General features: G+C 42.7%; 2 protein-coding genes across 5 annotated transcripts in view; one reads left to right on the top strand and one right to left on the bottom strand.

Annotated features, from left to right (window-relative positions):
* Positions 1–1,349, bottom strand: part of RNF115 (ring finger protein 115) — a 64,338-nt gene extending 62,989 nt beyond the window's left edge. Inside the window, exon 1 of the mRNA XM_029227409.1 lies at positions 1,125–1,349. Within this exon, the coding sequence (XP_029083242.1) occupies positions 1,125–1,226 (102 nt within the window). The 5' untranslated portion in view covers positions 1,227–1,349. The remainder of the gene's footprint in view (positions 1–1,124) is intronic.
* Positions 1,226–16,765, top strand: POLR3C (RNA polymerase III subunit C). 4 transcript variants are annotated; one of them, XM_029227400.1, is made up of 15 exons: positions 1,226–1,724; positions 2,732–2,898; positions 3,807–4,062; positions 4,173–4,358; positions 5,403–5,491; positions 8,884–8,988; positions 9,118–9,210; positions 11,195–11,275; positions 11,512–11,563; positions 11,918–11,978; positions 12,430–12,580; positions 13,332–13,433; positions 13,548–13,597; positions 14,028–14,177; positions 15,674–15,841. In XM_029227400.1, exons 2-15 carry the CDS (start codon positions 2,752–2,754, stop codon positions 15,753–15,755), a joined length of 1,605 nt encoding a protein of 534 aa, XP_029083233.1. In that variant the 5' UTR covers positions 1,226–1,724; positions 2,732–2,751; the 3' UTR covers positions 15,756–15,841. The 4 variants fall into 4 exon arrangements, with proteins under 4 accessions (XP_029083233.1, XP_029083232.1, XP_029083230.1 ...); XM_029227399.1 differs by having other exon boundaries at positions 1,598–1,724; positions 9,100–9,210; positions 15,674–16,765; XM_029227397.1 differs by having other exon boundaries at positions 1,598–1,724; positions 8,884–9,210; positions 15,674–16,765.
* Positions 16,766–17,424: the final 659 nt, after the last annotated feature.

Raw genomic sequence — 17,424 nt, 5'->3', positions numbered from 1 at the left:
AGCCACTATAAACACTGAGGGAAGTTGTTAGACAGGCACCCTGTGTTAAGGCTGAACACAGATACTTCTAAGGAAAAGAACAAACATAACTAGTTCTAAAGATGTGGCCAAAGGTAGGATTAACACTCACCCTGGTGGGTCTCCCTGTGGTAGCTATAACCCAACCCCAAGCAGCCTGTGCGACTGGCGTGCTGTAGCTGGCTAGCATGCTGCAGAAGCACTTTTTGTCACAGCCATAGCACTACCTCTCTAGGGGCTAACACAGTCTGGCAAATAGTGGTGAAAACCAATTTTACATCAGATGATGCGGTCCCCAGCATTCTGTCCTAGATCTCTTCTATTAAGTGAAGAGATAGAACGGGGGAGGAGGGGTGGGTAAGGCAGGTGGTGCTAAAGACACTGGCAGCATGACAACTAAAATAAGCAAGTTGAAACAGTATGTTCTGCCTTCTTCCTAAAGCCATTTCCTTCAACAGTGATAGGGAGCGCAGGCAGTCTGCAAGTCATTAGTACACTGCTGTTTTCACTTTCACAAGAACGCTGGAAACCCCTGAATAGCAAAATCCCCCTCTCCATCCCAGTTACCTTCCAACCCTCTCTTTCTTTCCGTGCTTTCTTCCTCCTTTCTTCCCTAGAGACAACCGAATAAGGACAATCCTCAGCAATCCGCTATTTTGCTTCAATGAGGATGGGGGAGGGGAGGATCTGGTGAAAAGTGGAAAAGGAAATAGAGAAAGGTGAGAAGCAACAGCGGAAAGAGTATCGAGTGGGAGAAAAAGAGAGGTCATCGTGGGAAGGAGACAAGGTGAAGAAGAGTGCAAGAAAACTGAGGGGATGTCAGAAGAGAACTTGCTGAAGAAGACCAAAAAAAAAAAAAAAAAATGGAGGGGGAGGGCCGGTCAAGAGGGGAGAGAGAGTGAGGGGCAGGTGCAGCATGCGAGCGGGAGTTACGGAGCCAGGACCGGGACGCCCGGGGTTTGGGGCCAGCGACTGGGAGGCAGCAAGTACTTGGGAGACCGATGTCAGGGGAGTCGGGGATGGGCGGGAAGCTTAAGACCCGTTCCGGGATATCGGGGAGAGGAATCCAGGCCGATGCCCGAGCGCAGAGGACACAGAGCTCTTACCGGTAGTTTGGGGCTGACCTCGCCCTTGCAAAAGTGGCAGAAAAACCGGTGCGCGGCAACCGCGGCGCCCGCGCCGGCCCCGGCCGCCGAGGCCTCCGCCATTTTTCTCTTTCGCCGCGGCCGTCCGAGAGGGCAGCCGGCCGGTCGCTCTCCAGGTCGCTACCTCCCAGCTGCTGTCGCCGCCTCTGCCGCCGCCGCCGCCGCTTCCTTAGTGCTGCCAGCCGCTTCAGAGCCAGCGCGGGTCACGTGAGTTCGCCCGGCCCACAGAGGCGGCGGCGCAAACAGCGACCCCGAGGCCCCCCTCCCAGCACCAAAGAGGTGCAGGAAGGAGAGTCCGCCAGCCGCGGCCCGCCCGCCGGCTCCTCAAACAGCCCCTCGCCGGTCCTCCAATCTCCCAGCGAGAAGAAAGAAAGAGCGTCCCCGGAAACCACCGAAACGCTGGGGTAGAGCGGCACATGTTTTGCCTCTTTGCCGGTCCTCCTCGGTGGCCGTGCTCCTGCGCGAAAGGACCTTGGGCTCCCCCTCTGCCCGGGCGGCTAGCGGGCGCTGTACGAAGCTGCAGTGGGGAAGTCGGTGGCGTTACGTGGCATTGACCCAGAGGTTAGTGGAAAATGCGGTCTGAACGAGGTGGCCCTGTCTCTGGACCCAGGGACCCAGTCCGGGACAGGAACCTGCGGTAAAGAAGTGAAGAGCCAGGAGCCGGACTCCTTGGAAATACTTTCCGGGGATGGCAGAGGGTCTGGGGATGCTTCCCCAAAGACCTGTGGATGGGGATAGTGAGACTGAAAGGCAGAGTCTTGGCTTCTGAGGAATTGGGAGAAATAAGTGAACAAACCAGTGTTTGATAGCACTTGTGATAATAAGGAAGTGATTATACAGTGGACTATGTCTGTTTCTCTTTGTGTATACTTTGTCAAGGAATAGAAATTTCAGAATTAAATACTGCCGTGCCAACAACATACTTCATCCCCTATTTGAAACACCCTGTTGAGAAGCTCTCATTTACCTCTTAGTTTATTTTGCAAAGTTGTCATTGCCTGTTCAGTCCCAATAGTCTGTGAATAGTGGTCTTAATTCTTCCAAACAATGAAGTATAGAATCTGAGGTCTGTGACAGATCGCAAAACCATCTACATCCGATCTTTAAAGAGAACTAGAATCACACATGATCCCATAAAGATAAACTTGATATATAGTCTTCCAGTCTTTTTTTTTCATGCATACGTGTGGGGCTATTTCCACAGTAATTGAACTTTCCTCTACATTTTGCTTTGTAATGAACAATTTTCTGCACTAATACATATTATACTTCATTGTGAATGTTGGCATAGTATTCCATTATATGAGTATACCATAATTTATTGATATAATCACTTATGAGATTGTTTCCAGAATATCAGTATTCTAAAGTGACATGTTTTTATTATTCCCTTGGAACAGAATATCCAAAACAAAAGTATTAGGTCAAAGATATGCAAGATTTTAAGGCTTTTGATATATGTGCTGTCAAATTGCTCTCCAGAAAGTACATGAATTTACACTCAGCAGCTCTACTCCCAACATAAAAGAAAAACTTCCCATCATACCCTCTTTTTCTTTTTTTCCTAGCTCTGAGACTCCTCAGCACAATGACTCAAGCAGAAATTAAACTGTGTTCTTTGTTGCTGCAAGAGCATTTTGGAGAGATCGTAGAAAAAATTGGAGTCCACCTAATCAGAACTGGCAGCCAGCCACTAAGAGTTATTGCCCATGACACAGGAACATCATTGGATCAGGTATGTTTGGATCACAGTAATTTGCTTCCATTTCATTAATTTCTTTAACCTACCTTTGAATATTGTTACTCCCCACCCCACAAAATGGAAAAGAAAGCAAAGTCTGTGCTAGGATTAGAATAGTGTTATTTGGGAGGGGAAAGATGATGAGACATAGTGCCCAGGGTTCTGCTTCTCAAAGTGGCTCATCGTGGCTTCTGAGGCAAATCTTGCTCCTCCTCTGCCATATGCCATACTTCATTTATTCATGAGTCTATTAATTTCAGTACTGTGTTTAAGGAATAAGAATAATAGAGGGGATGGGACTTCCCCGGTGGTGCAGTGGTTAAGAATCTGCCTGCTAATGCTGGGGACATGGGTTCGAGCCCTGGTCCGGGAAGATCCCACATGCCGCGGAGCAACGAAGCCTGTGCGCCACAACTACTGAGCCTGTGCTCTTAGTCCCCGCGAGCCACAACTGCCGAGCCCGCGTGCCGCAACCACTGAAGCCCATGAGCCTAAAGCCCGCACCCCGCAACTAAAGAAGCCACCACAATGAGAAGCCCGCACACCACAACGAAGAGTAGCCCCCACTCACCGCAACTAGAGAATGCCCACGTGCAGCAGGAAGACCCAAATGCAGCCAAAAATTAATTTATTTATTTATTTATTTAAAAAAAAATAACAGAGGGGAAGTAAATTGTACTTTGAAAGATAAAGATCAGAGGAAATATGAGCATGATAGCAAGGACTCTTCCTGATTTCTTCCATTGACATTCGCTTCTTATTAGCTATTCCAATGGAGAGAGGGAAGACACACAGAGATTCCAGCCATCTCCTGATGTTTAGGAAACTGTTGGACAAAAATTGCCAGCAATAATGAGCTGCATCTTCAGATTTTTCTTCTCTTTCTTCTGTGTTTTCTCTAGGTAAAAAAAGCCCTTTGTGTCCTCATCCAGCATAACCTGGTGATATATCAGGTGCACAAACGTGGTGTGGTAGAGTATGAAGCCCAGTGCAGCCGGGTGTTGCGAATGCTTAGGTATCCCCGATACATCTATACTGCCAAAACACTGTACAGTGACACTGGCGAGCTGATTGTTGAGGAGCTCCTGTTGAATGGCAAGATGGCAATGTCAGCTGTCGTGAAGAAAGTAGCAGATCGGCTCACAGAGACTATGGAGGGTCAGTACTGTATCCACAGCTGTTAGCAAAAGCATAGATTGGCTGGCTGCAGGAGAGGACCCTTAGTTATCTGAGGCCATCTCACTTGCCTCTTTCCTCCTGTCATACAGATGGCAAGACCATGGACTATGCTGAGGTCTCAAACACATTTGTGCGACTAGCAGACACACACTTCGTGCAGCGTTGCCCCTTGGTGCCTGCCACTGAGAATTCAGACCCTGGGCCACCGCCACCTGCCCCCACTCTTGTCATCAGTGAAAAGGACATGTACCTGGTTCCTAAACTGAGCTTGATAGGTAAGGAATTTTGGCCCCTAGATCTGTGATTTGACCTAATTGTAGATTCTTCCTTAATGATTGTTAAATGAATGACTCAATCAATTAAGCAGTTACCAAGGATTTACTCTATGCCAGATACTGTGGTATAAAGAGATGAAAAAACCATTATGGTCCCTGCCCGTATGGGGCTTAAGTCTAGTATAGGAGGCTTACATTAATCAAATAGCCTGATGGATATATAACTAACAAACTGCGATAAGTACTATGAAGGTAAAATATGGGATGTTATGAAAATATATAACAGGGGACCAGATTTACCTGGGGACTTGGGCACATGCTTCTTGGAGAAAGTGGCATTTGAACTAAGATTTGAAGCAGAAGTAGGAGCCAACCAGTGAAGTAAGGTATGAAGGGGTACAGAGGATAAGCATTTTTGGCAAAAGGAATAGTATGTAGTGAGGAAAAAAATAGGAATTTGAGAAAGTAAAAGAAGATCAGTATAGTTAAAGTACAGTGAGGAAAGGAAAGAGAGCCATAAGTTAAGGTTAGACAGACAGTTAGGGGCTAGATCATGCAAGACCTCGTAAAGCACCTGTTCTTTATCCTAAGAGCAAGGGAAAACTACTAAAGGATTTTAAAGGAAGTAACATGATCTAATTTGCATTTTTAAAATATGTTTCTGTCTGTAGAAAGGATGGGGCAATTTTTCACAAACCAGTGAAAAATTAGACATAGGAAGGGTGAGGAAGACAGAAATCAAGAATGACATCTGTGTGTCTGGCTTGAGTATGTGGGAGGATGATGGTACCGTTCACTGTGAAAGGAAGCATTGGAGCAGGAGCAGTTTGAGGGAGAAAGACTGTGAATTTCTTTTTGAACTTGTTGAGTTTCAGATGACTTCATCATTAACTTGAATTTCTTGTAGTTCCTCAGTCTCCTCAACATCTCTAACCTAGAGGTAGCTACAGATGTCTTTGGGATAGAGACACCTGCTTTCACCTTCGGTCATTTCCTGTTATCATATGAGATGTAGCCTAACTGTGTAACTGTTTTGTTTGGCAGGGAAAGGTAAAAGGAGGAGATCATCTGACGAAGATGCAACTGGGGAGCCCAAGGCCAAGAGACCAAAACATACCACAGATAACAAAGAGGTAATGAGGCTTCTTGGTTAGGAGTCCTCACCCTGAGGCAAGCCAGAAAGAGCACTAAGATGACAAGCCCCAAAAGAGCTTAAACGTTCTTGGATCGAGAAGTAGTAGGATTATGAACTTCATTAAATATTGGCCAGGGATAGACTAACAAAGAGTGAACCCTGTTGCTGTGTCCCTTCTGAGGCTTAACTTACTTCAGTCATTGGACAGAGGTAATAGATTAGGCAGAAAAAGCGCCTAGAAAAAGTTTAAATTGGTCAGTATGACTGGACCATAGAGACCCATGGGGATGAGTGGTGATAAATGAGTTTAGAAAGATACGTATAGACCTGAGCTGTTATATTCAGATGCCTTCTCAGCATCCCTGTAAAAACATCTGATAAGCATCTCAAAAGTAGTATGGCTAAAACAGAGTAATTGATTTCCTGCTCCCAGATATCTACTCCCTCCTAAGCTTTCCTCATCTTAGTTAGGGACACCACCAAGGCCAACCACCCAGGACACCATTTGCTTAGTCCAAAGTCCTAGGAGCCATCTGATCTCACAGTAAAACCTGTCAACCCAATTTCTAAAAATAATTGAAATCTGACTATTTCTTATCGTTTCCACTGCCATCACCCTAGTCCAAACCATTATCACTGTAGTCAAGACTTTGCCAACACTCTCCTAAGTGGTCTCCCTACCTGCATTCATACCTACTTAAGAGCCAAAATGACTTTCTAAATTGTTCTTTTTAAAAAATCCCAACACATCACTGATTTTTGACTCCTTTAATAGCTTCCCATTACTCTTAGAAGAAATCCAGTTCTTTACTGTGGATTATGAAGCCTTACATGAGCTGGGTCTTTTTTTTTTTTTTTTTTTAATGAATTTATTTATTTATTTTTGGCCGCGTTGGGTCTTCGTTTCTGTGCCAGGGCTTTCTCTAGTTGCGGTGAGCGGGGGCCACCCTTCATCGCGGTGCGCGGGCCTCTCACTGTTGCGGCCTTCTCTTGTTGCGGAGCACCGGCTCCAGACGCGCAGGCTCAGTAGCAGTGGTGCGCGGGCTTAGTTGCTCCATGGCATGTAGGATTTTCCCAGACCAGGGCTCGAACCCGTGTCCCCTGCATTGGCAGGCAGATTCTCAACCACTGCACCACCAAGGAAGCCCGAGCTGGGTCTTTACATGATCTGCTGGAGACAAGGCTCTCCAACCTCAGCTCTTCCTACTCTGTCATTCACTATGTTCCAGCTTCTATCATTTTTTCCATCCTTCAAATGTATCATACTCTTTCTAGTCTTCAGGCTTTTGCCCTTAGGATTTCTTCTGCTTCAAATACTTTTCCCTCAGATCTTCATGTAGTTGCCTCTTTTTCATCATTCCGATCTCAGCTCAAATGCTACTTTCTTAGAGCTCAAGCACCATTGCCCACCCTCTACTCCAGTCTCTACCACATTTTCGCATTTCATCTTCACAGCATTTATAAGTAGCTGAAATTACTTATTATTTGTACAAGTGTTTGTCTCTGTACTCCCAATAGTCTATAAACTCTTCAAGGACAGTGTCTTGTCCCTGGCACCTGGAATACTCGCAAGACGTCAATAAATATTTCTTGATTGACTAACTAAGAAGTTTGGACTTCAACCTGAAGACAATGGGGAGCCATTGATGAATTTTAGGCAGGTGAATGAAGTGGCTAGATTTACATTTTAGAAATATTACTATAGTACAGTGGTTTATAACTTGTACAACTCCATGGATGCGTTTCAGAGAGTCCACCTGTACTATGTGCATTTTTCTTTAGAGCACTCCATAGCTTTCTTCAGGGGAACTGTGAGCCCAAAAGGTAAAAAGAAGCACTGCTCTATGAGAAATGGGGAGAACGATGAAAAAGGAACAAGATTAAATGCAGAAAACCCAGTTGCCCTTTTTTATAGTGTCCACTATATGAAAAAGAAAAATGAAAACCAGTTAGGAGGCTACTGTAGTAACCAGGTGAGTCAAGAGTAGAGCCTGAAATAAGGTAATGACAGTCAGGATAAAGAAAAGTAGACTTCTGATTAATATAAAGAATAGATAGGGGGCTTCCCTGGTGGCGCAGTGGTTAAGAATCCGCCTGCCAATGCAGGGGACATGGGTTCAAGCCCTGGTCCTGGAAGATCCCACATGCCACGGAGCAAATAAGCCCATGCACCACAACTACTGAGCCTGCACTCTAGAGCCCACGAGCCACAACTACTGAAGCCCACGCGCTTAGAGCCCGTGCTCTGCAACGAGAGAAGCCACCACAATGAGAAGCCCGCACACTGCAACAAAGAGTAGCCCCCACTCGCCACAACTAGAGAAAGCCCACTTGCAGCAACGAAGACCCCACACAGCCAAAAATAAATAAATAAAATAAATTTTTAAAAAAAGAATAGATAGAACTGGGTAATTGGATAGTAGATGAGGGAGAGCAAGGGGTTGGGGATGGTATTCAAGTCTCTAGCTTAAGAAACTGGGTTGGTTGTAGTGTAGTTAGCTGAAAACTTGAAAGTTTTAAGTCACAGATGGAAGTAGGCAGTTGAGTCTATGCACCTGGAACTTAATAGAGAGTTCTAGAATTAAGTAATAGACTTGGAACAGTTGAAACCTTAAGAGCAGATTAAATCACCTAAGTAGAATATGTAGAGTGAAAAGAAAAGAGGGCTGTGGACAGAACCCTGGGGAACACCAGTATTTATAGACGGGATCTGGAAAAGGAATCTGTGGGGACTGAGGAAGGGTAGCCAGAGTGGTTAGAAGGAGCACCAAGAAAGAATGGTGTCATAAAGTCTAAGGGGCCACATAGAGTTAAGGAGAAAATGTCCAACCATGTCATATGCTTTAGAAAGATCAAATAAGATTGGAACTGGACAGTATTCTTTGAACTTAGCAACAGGTTCCTCAGGAACTTTGGCATTTCAGTGTAACGGTGGAAATGGGTTGAGTAAACCTGTGGATGGGGGTACAGCTGGGATGACCAACTCTTTGAGAAGCTCAAATTTTTTTTTAAATAAAGAAATGTGGTGGGGATGTGTGCACCACGCTGAATGAGTTCTGGCCTAATGGCTTCTATTTGCTCTCTGAAATAAGAAGCAAGGTCATCTGCTGAGAGAGAAGGGAGGGGCAAATGGGAGATTTTGAGAATACTGGAAAAGAGTTAAAATAGACAAAGATTCGAGGTAAGCAAAGAAAATCTGTTTGAAGTTGGGGGTTGTGAATTTGTCATTGTGGAGGCACTAAATCCACATGGTTGAATGGTTTTTTCCTCCAACCAATTTAGTTGCTACTATATAGGAAAAGAAACGGTGAACAGTTAAATCCAAGCTTCTCACTAGAAAATGCTTCCTTGTATCTAAATGTTTCTCTCTAATCTTTTTCTCCTCCTCAGCCCATTCCAGATGATGGGATTTATTGGCAGGCCAACCTTGACAGATTCCACCAGCACTTCCGTGACCAAGGCATTGTCAGTGCAGTTGCCAACAGGATGGACCAGGTGATATCTAAGTGGGTGGGACAGTGGCTATCAGGAATATTCACTTATTTGCAGATGTGGCCATTGGCATATAGCCAGAGCCAGCACAGCAGAGTGAATTCTGATTTCCAGTTCACTTTTCAAACCCAGACAAGCAGCGAGATCGTGCGGACCATGCTCCGGATGAGTGAGATTACCACTTCCTCTAGTGCCCCCTTCACCCAGCCATTGTCTTCCAACGAGGTGAGCTTCATGTTCTTGTACTAGTTTTCTGACAGGCTCTTGGATATAATAATTATTATACATAGAGCCTGAGATTAGGTTGAGGTCTGAACCTTGAAAGGAAGGGTTTTTGCTATTTGAGGAGGGATGGGGATTATTCTCAGGTGGTAGGTACTGAAATATTTGGTCTCTTGGGAATTCAACCTTTAAAAACCTAAACCATTACCTTAGTCAAAGTATAAGTAATTCTTTTTTTATTTTTAATTTATTTTATTGAAGTATAGTTGATTTACAATGTTGTGTTAATTTCTGCTGTATAGCAAAGTAATTCAGTTATACATATATACATTCTTTTCCATATTCTTTTCCATTATGGTTTATCACAGGATATTGAATATAGTTCCATGTGCTATACAGTAGGACCTTGTTGTTTATCCATTCTATATATAATAGTTTACATCTGCTAATCCCAAAATCCCAATCCATTCTTCCCCCACCCACCTCCCCCTTGGCAACCACAAGTGTGTTCTCTATGTCTATGAGTCTGTTTCTATTTTGTAGATAAGTTCATTTGTGTCATATTTTAGATTCCACATAGAAGTGATACTGTATGGTATTTGTCTTTCTGACTTCATTTAGTATGATAATCTCAAGGTCCGTCCATCCATGGCTGAGTAGTATTTCATTGTATATATATCTATCTATCTATCTATCTATCTATATATATATATATATATATATATATAGTATAAGTTATTCTTAATTGTTCCAAGAATCCACTGTTTGGAATCTGGGCCTTGGTACTCAGGACATTATATGGCCCCTTATATTTGTTTTTTTCAATATATTTTGTATATTTTAAATTTGTTTTAAATGCTTTGTTCATTGTTTTATTTATTGAAAATTTAATATTTAATATTTCAAATGTTTTATTTGTAATTATACTAATTTTTTGTAATTATACTAATATTTATCCACATTAAATATAGCTATATTATTTAAATTTTTTTTTAATTACTATATAACAAAATTTAAATACAAGTTTTTTTCTGATGACAAAAGTAATTACATGACCTGTATTCAAACAGCATAGAAATGTATAATTTTTTTAAACTTGTAGTTCCCCAAACTTTCAGGAATGCCAGGCATGTTCTGTATCTTGCAGATGGTAGTTATGTGGGTATATACAATTGTCAATACTCATCAAACTGTACCCTTAAAATCTGTGCTTCTTGTATGTAACATACCCCAGTTTAAATAAATATATAGTTTTGCATAATCCCAGCCCCAGAGATCCTTGTCAGTAGTTTGGTACATATCTTTATTCAGACTTTTTTATATGTATAGTCTCACATAAATGTAGATATTTATTTATTTATTTATTTTTGCTGTGTTGGGTCTTCGTTTCTGTGCGAGGGCTTTCTCTAGTTGTGGCAAGCGGGGGCCACTCTTCATCGCGGTGCGCGGGCCTCTCACTATCTCGGCCTCTCTTGTTGTGGAGCACAGGCTCCAGACGCGCAGGCTCAGTAGTTGTGGCTCACAGGCCCAGTTGCTCCGCAGTACGTGGGATCTTCCCAGACCAGGGCTCAAACCCATGTCCCCTGCATTGGCAGGCAGATTCTCAACCACTGTGCCACCAGGGAAGCCCTGTATTTTTTAACAACAAAAAAATATGGGGTTATACTCTTATGTACTGTTCTAAACTAGCTTCTTTCATATGACAGTATATGTAAACTTTCTTTTCATGTCAGTATTTTTAGATCTGCCTCATTCTTTATAATGGCCGTATCATATTCCACTTAATGGCCATGATGTACTTTATTTTAATGAATTCCTTATTACTGGACATGTGAATTGTTTCTAGTTTTTTACTCTTACCAACAATGCTGCTGTGCTTTTGGACATTGTTATACTTGTGATATCTAAAACTAGAACATCTTTATTTCAGCAGTGTCAGCAGTTCTAAGTTCCCAGGCCCATTTTCACTGTATCTTTTGCTCCACAGATCTTCAGATCCCTACCTGTTGGCTACAACATCTCTAAGCAAGTTCTTGATCAGTATCTCACTCTGCTGGCAGATGATCCAGTAAGTCTTTTCTTTCTTTTTTCTGCTGTATTTACGATTAGTTTTTGCCTGCTATCAGTCTTCTGTAGCCTCATTCTCTACCTAGCCAGCTCAGACAATTTCTCTACCATCATCTGATAGGAGGGCTTCCTGCTGCAGACTCTTGGCCAGATTTGCTCTTTTGGAAACAGGATCACTGGACTTTCCATTCAAATAACACAAGCTCTCTTTTTTTTTTTTTTCCTTTTTTTTAATAGCTTGAGTTTGTTGGAAAGTCTGGCGACAGTGGTGGAGGAATGTATGTCATCAGTATCCTTATGGGTGGTTATTTCCTTACAGTCAGGCAGCGTGAACTATGAAACAGAATGGTGACTTAGAAAAGATTTGATGATATTTAGTATACTAAGTAAGTTAGAAAATTGAACTAAAACATTGATGATAAAGAAGTGAAAGGGACTTTTAACGAACCAAATTTTAGTTAAGCAAAACTCTGACTTAAGCACCTTAGTTAATTACGGTTTCGAAATACTTACATACCATAAATGAGACTAGTGTGAAAAACAAAATAGTATTTAAGTTTTAAATTAAAGACTCGGGGATAAAACTAAGATCACAATGACCGGGCCAAAACATTACGGAGTAACCTTAACCCTCTACATAAAGACCTACATAAGGCTCTAGGATCTCTAGCCACAGCCACTCTGGAGTCGGTCATACAAGAGAGGTAAGGGGGTCACCCTGATTGGGGTTGGGGGTCAGATACTTCCTTTCCACACCCCATTTGAACAAGTGACTTGGTCATTATGTCAGTAACCAATATAGACACACCTTGGCACATCTTGCCCCATTTTCCACTGGACTGCTATGGATCCCACCTACTACAGCTCTTTACCCTAAATACCCTGCTGCTTAATTCCCAGTGATGCCAATTAACCATCCTTCCTAAAGCCTTTACTTACAAATGCACGAACTGAGGCATTCAAGTGAGTCAGCAGTTGGTGACTCTTATGATTAGCAGTATTGTCATCAATCTGTGGAGTTATGAAGGAATTCTCTGATTGCTGTTCCTCTCTGGTCCTGTCTCCACACATGGAAACCGAACAAGCACCGTCTGTGACTAAGAGCTAAAGCTAATCTACGTCGGCATGCCATTTGCTTTCTTTATTCCTTTACAGATTTGGGTCTCGCTGTGCCAGAATATTCCGTTTAGTTTTACAAAAGAAACACCTGGAGCAGAAACAGGTAGAAGACTTTGCAATGATTCCAGCAAAGGAGGCAAAGGATATGCTTTATAAAATGCTCTCAGAAAATTTCATATCACTCCAGGTAACAGTAATCACCAACCAACAGAGCTGACCTAGGATGAGAGGAACTCCTGAAGCAAACATTCTGAACCCCAAACAAACTGTATCCAGCTCTGAGACAGAAAAAAAAAAGATTAACAAAGACATAGCAAGCACTTGAAAGATAACTGTGGAGCTTTAACTGGCCTAGTAAAAAAGAGGCATAGCCAAGAAATTACCCCAGAATCACCCTACCCTTTTTTCTTTAACTCCTAGTCCGTGTGATTTGTCCTTTCCTCGAGCCTTAAGTTTATTGTAGATTAAATCTATCGGGTCATCACTACATGCAGAGCCGTGTAGTATACCCTATGAGGAAACAGATAGAATGGATTTTGGAGTCAGAATCACAGCTCTGCCTCTTACCCAGTTACACTGAGCAAATTACCTACCATCTTTTTTCCCATCTACAAAATGGTGATGGATGGTGGTAACAGAGACAATATGGCTTGTTATAAGATCAGATACAATCTACCTGGCACATAAGAGTTGCTTAGTAAATGTTAAGTGCCTTCTCTTTCTTCTCCACTCAGGATGTTGACAGTCAAATGGAAAAAACAGGGCAGCCCAACCCTCCATGTGGCTGATTGTACCATAAACACAGATGCTGTGTGACTGGGGAAGAGTGAAAGTATAAGTGAAAGAGAGGGCTGAGTAGCTCCAGATGGGACAGGTGTTTACTTTGCCAGTTCTGAAGAAAAGTATAAAGTCTTATTTTTCTTTCTATGGACAAATAGGAAATTCCCAAAACACCAGACCATGCCCCATCCAGGACCTTCTATTTATATACTGTGAACATCCTGTCAGCTGCCCGAATGTTGCTGCACAGATGCTACAAGGTAACTCCTCCCCAGTCCATCCACAGAGATGTCTCACCCTCATGCCCCCTTTAGCCATTTTGCCTGAGCTGCTTAAATAGAACTGTGAGCATTTCTTGTCTTTTCTTCCCTCAGAGTGTAGCCAACTTGATAGAAAGGAGGCAATTTGAAACCAAAGAAAACAAGTGAGTAACATTTTCAGTTGAGTAATTACATTTTACAAGGCCAAAAGGCTTATGGGGAAATTTCCTGTAGAAGTGGAAACCAACAGAGACAATAACCAGTCTGGTTGTACTGAATTATTGGCTTAGGTTGGCATAAAGATGCATTAGTATACACTTTTCTTGTATGTCCCCAGTGAAATAATTTTGCAGATTAAATTTATGAGCAATGTATAAACTGGCACCAAACTTTAAGTACAAATGAGAGGCAGCAAGAGTTTCAGGAGTGAAGTCACATTTCTAATTAAGCTTGTAGAAAATGTCCTTCCTTAGAGAGTGACATTATCCACTTTGACCAGGAACATGGTAAAAGGGGGAGCTATGCCCCAGGGCTATGGGATAAAAGAATCTCCAAGGCTAGAGGACATGCCTCAGAGTTGCGTTTGTCTGACAGGCGTCTACTGGAAAAGTCTCAGAGGGTAGAAGCCATCATTGCATCTATGCAGGCTACAGGTGCAGAGGAGGCACAGCTACAAGAAATAGAGGAGATGATCACAGCCCCTGAACGCCAGCAGCTAGAGACCCTGAAACGTAATGTCAACAAGTAAGCATCATAAACTTCAAACGTATGTTTCAAAATACCTTGCAGACAAATCCATCTTGATATCCTGCTACCCCTCCAACTTAAGGTGAGGAAACCGAAACTCACTCTCTTCTTCCCCACCTCAATTAACAGAATTTAATCCACCTATTTCCCTAAGCTAAAAACTCTGAAGACATGTTCAGCTTCTCCTCACTCACCAGCCGCCCCCCACCCACACACACACTTTCATCCACCAAAGCTGCTGATTTTACTTCAGTGTGTCCCAAATCTGGCCTTTCATCTTGCTTCCCATGCAGGCCCTCCTCACCTCTTTGCCAGACCTTTGCAAATCACCTCCTGCTTCAAACCATTTCTTATAATGCTTTCACAGTTAGTATCTTTAAAGTGATTGACAATATCACTCTTCTGCTTTAAATGCTATATTGACTCCTCGTTTACAGTATAAAGACCAGACTCCTTGGCATAACATATAAGGCCTTTCACAGTCTCATAACAGCCTATCTCTTCATCCTCATTTCCTTTCACTGCTCACCATTGACCTTCATAGGGATTTTGCTTTGAATCTGTAGATCACTCTGTGGAGTATTGCTTTCTTAATGATACTAAATCTTCCAACTCATGAACATGGAAGGTCTTTCCATTTACTTAGATCTTCCTTTGTCTCCTTCAATGAGTTTTGTCGTTTTTGGTATTCGTCTTGCACTTTTTTGTTAGATTTATTCCTAAGCAATTGCTTTAGTGTTTTCTTAAACTTCATTTTTGAATTTTTCATTGCCCGTGTATAGAAATAGAACTGATTTTTGTGTTTTGATTTTATATCCTATAATTTTGCTAAATTCATTTATTAGCTGTGGTAGGTTTTTTTGTGGATCCTTTGAGCTTTTTCTGTATATAAGATCATGTCATCTGTGAATTAGAAATAGCTTTACTTCTTCCTTTTCAATCTGGATGCCTTTTATTTGTTTTCCTTGTCTAATTTCCAGACTAGAACTTCCAGTAAAATGTTGAATGGAAGTAAAAGCAGACATCCTGTCTTGTTCCTGATCACAGGAGGAAAGCTTTGTCTTTCACCACGAAGTATGATGCTAGGTGTGGGTTTTTCGTAGATGGCTTTTATCAGGTTGATGAAGTGTGTTCCCTTCTATTCCTAATCACTTTAAGCCTTAGCCACGCTCAGCTTCTATTTTAAAACACACTAGGTCCTTTTACACCTGTGCCTTTAACAGGTGCTATCTTCCTCCTCACTGCAAGTTAGGATGTAACTTCTCCTGGGACAGAGGCCTTATCTTTTGAATCCTCAGCAGTTTCCACAGTACCTGGCACGTAAGAGAGATGCTCAGTAAGTGGGAGGAATGATCTATTGGTTCTCTTGCTTTCCGCCCAGTACTTTCAGGAGTAACCAAGAAATTCTCCATGACCACACCCACTCCAGCCTCTAATCTTAAATATGCTAATGAATGTTCAGTGTGGGCAAATGCTTTCACTTTTTCACTAAGGTTGGATGCCTGTGAGATCCAGGTGGTTGAAACCATCTTCCTGCTGGAGTCATACATCGAGAGCACCGTGAAGAGACAATGACCCAGAAGAAGAGTCTTCCTCAGAAGATCTGAGGGGATTGGAAGGAAGAATAAAGGAGGTGCCTAGATGCATTCTTTGCAGTAGGATAAGTTCCAGATTCTTGTACTGAAACCCTCTCTCTATCCCTACCACCCAGAATACACCAGAAAGAGTTTGACATATTTTTTTAAGTTTGCTGATCCTGTTTTAGAATCATCACTATATTCTACCCTCATCAAATCTTGGCAGGGGAAAGAACCTTAAATCAACTAGATTAATCGTCTATCACATGCATCAGTTCCCACCAAGAAGTCAAGCTAAGGCTGTGTTTGAACATCCCTGACAGTGAGAAAAACTTCTCCCAAAGCTGTTCGTTCCATTTTCAAAAGGCTACACCTGTTCTTTACTTTGTTAAACTGTAATCTTACACACACACACACACACACACACACACACAATGTAGGGAATGTGAAAGACTACCACAGAGGGGGGATAAAAGCTATTTTCAGGGCTAGCAGGTGGATTGGCCCAAGCAGTCACAGTAGAATCTATGGATAAAAGTTACATTTGCCAGCTCCGGGCTTCTAACACGTCTGAAATTATGTATGTGAAACACTTAGCACAATGCCTGGCATGTGGTAAGCACTCAATAAATCACTGCCTTCCTCTTCACCATGGTTCCTAAAAACTGGCAATTCTAACTTCTCTCTCCTAGTACCATGGACAGATGACTAATCTAGTTGACATAATTTGTCCCAGCAGCTTCAGTTTCATTTAAAGCAGGTGTTGTTTTATAATCTCTTCAGTTTCCTCTTACCAGTGTTAGTTCTAATTCATTAAACATTTGAATGCCAATTAATTGCCAGCCACTATACTAGGTATAATATACAAAGATAAATACAATACCATCTCTGCCTTCAAGGCACTTACCATCATTTACTGAGCACCAGTTATGTGCCCGGTATGTCCCCAGGCCTTGGGGATGCAAAGATGAATAGCCTTGAGCATACAGCCTAGTGGAGGGAGACAGATAAGTACAAGGAAGTGTTGGGGGGGGGGCTATAGTGGGAAAGTATCGTACAGAGGCAAAGGGGAAAAGGGTCAGGCAGGAAAGGGAGCATAGAGAAGGTGACACAATCCGTATTTTGAAAGATGGGGATTTGCCAGGTGGAAGGGAAAAAGGATCCCAGAGGGAAGCACAGCCTGTTTCTTGGGGGAACAGGGAATAACACGTGACTGAAAAACAGGGCCTATGTCCTGCCAGAATTGACAGGCAGGGGCAAGGACTGGTGGGTGTGTAGCAAGGATGCTGTGTTAAGTAGCTTATCTTATCCTGAGAGCAGTGGGAAGCAAAGTGAGCAGATCTGTATTTTAGAAAGATCACTCTGGCCGCACTGTAGAGAATGAATTGGTGGAGGCAGGACTATTTAAAGACTTGTAATAGTATCTCAGGCAGAATATGAGGAAGGCTTGAACTGGGCAATGGTGGCTGGAGATTAAGACATGGATTTGAGAAAGTTTAAGGAAGTAGAATCTGCTGCACTTGGTTGCCATTTGAGTGAAAAGAAAGAAAGGGAAGGTGGGACTTCCCTGGTGTTCAGTTGTTAAGAACCCGCCTTCCAATGCAGGGGACGCCCGGCTCCATCCCTGGTTGGGGAACTAAGATCCCACATGCTGGGGCAACTAGGCC

This window comes from Monodon monoceros, unplaced genomic scaffold (assembly GCF_005190385.1).
Source record: "Monodon monoceros isolate NGI ecotype Baffin Bay Population unplaced genomic scaffold, NGI_Narwhal_1 Super_Scaffold_18, whole genome shotgun sequence".
Lineage (NCBI taxonomy): Eukaryota > Metazoa > Chordata > Mammalia > Artiodactyla > Monodontidae > Monodon > Monodon monoceros.
The sequence above is the reverse complement of the archived record's forward strand: the minus strand, read 5'-3'. Positions and strand labels throughout refer to the sequence as shown.

Coding starts and splice junctions, on each gene's coding strand:
- POLR3C (XM_029227397.1), top strand. CDS start 2,752: ATGACTCAAGCAGAAATTAAACTGTGTTCTTTGTTGCTGCAAGAGCAT. Junction 13,434..13,547: donor TGCTGCACAGATGCTACAAG/GTAACTCCTCCC, acceptor TTCTTCCCTCAG/AGTGTAGCCAACTTGATAGA. Junction 14,178..15,673: donor CTGAAACGTAATGTCAACAA/GTAAGCATCATA, acceptor TTTTTCACTAAG/GTTGGATGCCTGTGAGATCC.